Below are 5,040 nucleotides of genomic sequence, written 5' to 3'. Positions count from 1 at the left end.
TTGCAAGAATAAAATCAATATGAATAGTGACAAGGATGATGAAAGACTTGAGATGGTTCAGAAATGGAGATATCTTCATACTTTAGGTAATTATTTTTTTTAAAAAAACTTGTATTTTATTACTTTCTCATTCTTCACCCTTGATTATTTGGACAGTCTTATTTATCACGATGATAGTGGTTAAAAGGCTTAAAGTGTGAGCAACAAAGTCCACAACATCTTTTTGGTAAAATATGATACTAAAATATCATATAATTGATATACAATTTTTAGAAAAATTAAAACTTCTTAGTTGTATGCTTGACATTATCATAATAATAGGACTTTTTAATTACATCTTATTTTAATATAACGATTAAATTTTCTTATATCTTTATTATGCTAACAAGAATATAATAAAAGTTGTGAGAGTTATTTATGACTTTGAATAATTTTAAAAATAAATAAGTTAAATAATACTAAAAATTATGGTCATCAAATTGAGACAATGAACTAAACTTATATATTGATTTATTTTCATAACTATTCTATTTTAACTTGTTAAGGTGTTAAATGCTAACAATCTCCAATGTAAATTTTACAATATCATTTTATAGTAGGTCGAATTTTGATATTGTCATTAAATTAGTGTTTACATTTACATTATAAACTAACCGCGCAACATGCGGGCACAAATACTAGTATACTATAGACCAAAATATTATGAACTCAGTTACTCTAAATCTTATATTTGTCTCTAGCTGAGTGATTTTGATGATATACGTAACTTATTTGAAAATTTCACGATAGTAATTAAGTAGTATTTTTTTTATACAAACAAGATAATGTAGTAAACAGTACTTCATATACTGCACATAACAAGTAGATCATGTAGCAAAGTGCTAGTGATTGCAAAAACATTACATTGAATTATCTAAACAAAAACAAAGGAAACAAAGTGGAAAACATACATCAATTACTTCAAACATATCCAAGTACCAATTATCAATATGGCTTATATATTGCCAAAACATTATATATGATATTCAAACTAGAATCTTAGTCTACAATTAAATTCTTCCAAATGGAAAAATCTTATTACAAACATTATTCTTATTGCAAACATATGCATAAAATATAATTTTAATTCTTATGAGTATCATATACTATATGTTATTAGAGTATAAATAGCACTTCTTGGCAGAATGTCCAGTAGTAGTAAGAAGAGCAGAGAAGCCAGTGTACTGTTCCTCTTTCTTGGCTACACATATATTGGCTATCATTTTAGAGAGTTCACTTTGGTTCACCTTTGATTGACTTGCATATTCTTCCATTGGCATCCACTACAATGATTTAAAAAAAAAAATAGGTGCAAAGTAAAGTTATAGTTCTTGGAAACAAGGTTCATTTTACGTGTCTTAATTTAAATAGATACATACTTTAAAATAATAAAGAGACTTTTGAATCTTGTGATTTGAAATTAAGCATGTGTGTAATGTATTAAAATGCACTTTGAATCTTATAGTCTTAAACATATACCAGATGAGATATTAGAATACGTAATTAACAATTATTATTAACTTCACGCAATTTAAATGTCTTATTATTATTTTTGGTTTGTCTAAAAAAGAGTATCTCTCTTTCCAAGTTTTCCTTATCCAACATCCTGCATGACAAGTTTAAGACCACAAGATTTAAAAACCTATATACAGTATATATCTTTAATTCAAAACAACAAGATTCAATTATCTCCTTTTATTTATTAAACTTCGTGTTCAGTTAAACAAAAAATACTTAAATTAGGACAAAGAAAATACTAAATATATGAAAAGTTACATATTTTGAAACCAACTAAAAGGAAAGTATGACATATAAATTGAACCAGCGTGAGTAAATATATATACCTTAGCTTCCTCAATCTCAGCATCTTGCTTGTTGATAGTGAAATTAAGTGGTTTCAGCATGCATATGAAGAACAAATCAGATTTTCCAAAGAATGATTTGTGACTTTGTCTGCATATAAATAAGGTATTTTAATTAACTTATATTGATATTTTATCAATATAATTTATACTATACTTTCAAATGATTGAAAATGGATAGAAATTCATACCTAAAGGCAAGGAGTTCAACAAATTCAGTCTCAATCGATAAAAAATAAAAAAAATAAAAAAGGTTCTACATTAGTTTTGTAGCACTATATTTTTTAGTTTTATTTTCAAAAAAAAAAAAATTAGTACTTTTTTATTTTCATATCGAAGAATTTAGTAGTGTATATATATACTTACTCCTGTCTCTTCTTGCACTTCTCTAACGGCTGCCATACATATATCCTCCCCCTACAATTAGTAGAATTCGTAAAAAAAATAATTAATTTGCTACGAACTTCATCGCTAAATCACTAATAACTTTCTTAATAATAATATATTAGAATACTAAGTAGAATCAATGACGAATTTTACTGTTTTGCGATAGAATTTCTATATTTTTTGCCGTGTATATCATTGACATGCTTTTTTTCGTCAAATCGAGCTAATCTGACTTTGGTACATTTTGTGTATGAAAATAGAAATGGTCCAAATGATTTTGGCGTTTTTATTTTAATAGAAATATATATATAAATTTTAAAATGCATAAGTTAATTCTTCGAAACTTAATGTATTGACAAATTTCATTTTAAAAGTTTATTCACCTAAATTGTTTTCTTTGTCCCAAAATTCTGTTTCTCATTATGAAAGTTCCGCTTAGAGTCGAGCAAACGAGAATTTATAATTTAAAATTCAAATAATCAATTAATTAAGCTAATAAAATTTTCTGTTCCGTTAATATATCTATAAATGGAAATGACTCGGAGAAAATGTTAATACTAAAAAAAAAAATATGAACACATGCCAATGTTATAACAATTAATAATAAAATAAATTAATAAAAAAGGGGAAAATATAAATTTGTTAAACCTCATCAACAACACCAGTAGGAAGCTTCCAAGTCCCAGTAATTTTTCCAGATATTTCTTTAACTACCAGTACCTGCCAATGTCATATTTTTAATTAAATTTGAAAATAAATAACTTTAGTACTTCTTAATGTACCTTAAATAATAAATTCGTGTAATCGTATAACATATTTAAAGACCTTAATATCTTTAGCATGTTCGAATCATAAATTTCAAAAAAAATAATTTTTTTTTCTTAAACTTCGTGTTAAATCAAATTATATCATATGTTTAAAATTTTAAAGAACCTGTCCGTTTTGATCGAGGACGAAAGCACCGATACCAATACGATGAGAAGCATTAGCAGGAAAAGTATGAGGAATTTCATGAGGAATCCAATAAACAAGCATCAAATATGTTGCCTCAGCATGATGATACCAAAATCCCTCCTGCATTAATTTAATTTATCATATTATTTTTTTAATTAATTAAACACATATTTATATTAATTTTAAATAATCTAAGGTTAATAATTAATTATTAGTGGAATAATATTTTCATGAATATATTTACCTTTACTGCTGCATTAACAAGATGAGCAAGTTCTATAGGTAACTTAATCCAAACACCCTTCTTTCCCTGACCATCAAAATCAAAGGAAAAAAACAAGAAGAATTTAAAATTAGTGAGATTTTTGTTTTCATGACCGATCGGTAGTATAATTTAATTTGTTATAGCAGGTTATTCTATCTACTAAGTAATTATTATGTATTAGGAAGTTCAATTGAGTTTGATGTCAATTTAACAATCATGTCATGCTTACTTTAACTTCAAGTTATTAGCGTTGGTTCTTAAGTTGCAAGTTGTTGTAATTTAAATATTTGTTGAGATTCACTCATCCTCTTAAGTGATAATTGGAAGTCCATATAATATCATTTATCATTGATTCTAGATTAAATTTATCTGCAATTACCTTTTGAGTGATCTTAATATATATAAATATATTTTCTACATGATATATATAGCTTAAACTCAAATATTACGACGGAGTAAATATCAAGTATATATATATTATCATAAATACCTTTAGCCTCCAATGAGAAATGGAAGCCTTGAGCATAGTATGAAATTTAAGAAAATCCATAGGCTCCTCTTTCTTCATGTTCACAATAACTCCTCCATAATTATCTTCAATTGCCTCAAATATTTCCATTTTTATGTCAATTGATGCCTCTTCAACAGAATCCATTAATTCTGAGCTTTTCAAACAACTAAAGAAAGAAAACATAATTAGGTAAAGAAATCTGAACAATTTAAGTGCTAATCATAATTAAATATAACATTTTTCTTTAAAAAATAGTGAAGATATATACAATCAGATTTGTTGCATGCCCTCACTACTTCTTAGGTTAGACTCGGTTCGAAAGAATTTTTCCAAGAACAACAAATATATTGTAAAATAAGCGATAGCTTTGTTAGCAAATCGCACCAGATGATATTTAGAGATAGATTCAAAATTTGAATTTTATAAAATATGTTTCGAAATTTACCATGCACAACCAAAAAAGTAAGAAGATTTTTTAAATTTGTATATTTTTGACATACCATGAGATTTTGGTGGATATCATGCTATTAATAATAAAATGATAAATTTAAAATTAAATTATTTTTAAATATAAAAATATGTTTTTTTTTCTTAACAGATTAACCAAAAATTAATCGTGACATATAAAATGAAACGATGGGAGTAATATGATTTAGTACCTCAGAGTATATGGTAAAATTGGACATAATTTATTATGAAAATTTTAATGAGCTAATCAAGTAACACGTGGAGACGCATATGCAAATCAGTAAATAAAATAAAGAAAAATTACAAACTTTCATAAGTATATATTTGCAAAATACTAAAAGTATAAAGTTATAAGCAACTAGGAAATAAGTTTTTGTTAAGCTAATTAATATACGTAACGTACCAATTAGCAAAATATATTAGAGATTGATTTCTTCAGCTTGAGTAGATTGAAAATATTGTAATTATAATGCCCTATTTATACAAGCTGGCTAGATGGAAAAAATACATAATTTTTTAATGGAAATTGAGAAGAAATTTACATGGCATGAAGC

General features: G+C 25.8%; 1 protein-coding gene across 1 annotated transcript; it reads right to left on the bottom strand.

The window, feature by feature from the left end:
* Positions 1-1,065: 1,065 nt before the first annotated feature.
* On the bottom strand, positions 1,066-4,911 carry LOC125851181 (nudix hydrolase 2-like). Its single transcript, XM_049530962.1, has 9 exons — positions 4,890-4,911; positions 3,998-4,172; positions 3,487-3,552; positions 3,222-3,362; positions 2,937-3,008; positions 2,269-2,318; positions 2,093-2,128; positions 1,884-1,992; positions 1,066-1,322 (listed from the first exon to the last, which is right to left on the bottom strand). The coding sequence occupies exons 2-9, from the start codon at positions 4,160-4,162 to the stop codon at positions 1,146-1,148; spliced, it is 816 nt and encodes a 271-aa protein (XP_049386919.1). The 5' UTR covers positions 4,163-4,172; positions 4,890-4,911; the 3' UTR covers positions 1,066-1,145.
* Positions 4,912-5,040: the final 129 nt, after the last annotated feature.

This window comes from Solanum stenotomum, unplaced genomic scaffold (assembly GCF_019186545.1).
Source record: "Solanum stenotomum isolate F172 unplaced genomic scaffold, ASM1918654v1 scaffold23261, whole genome shotgun sequence".
Classification (NCBI taxonomy): Eukaryota; Viridiplantae; Streptophyta; class Magnoliopsida; order Solanales; family Solanaceae; genus Solanum; species Solanum stenotomum.
This window is presented reverse-complemented; position numbering and strand designations above follow the sequence as displayed.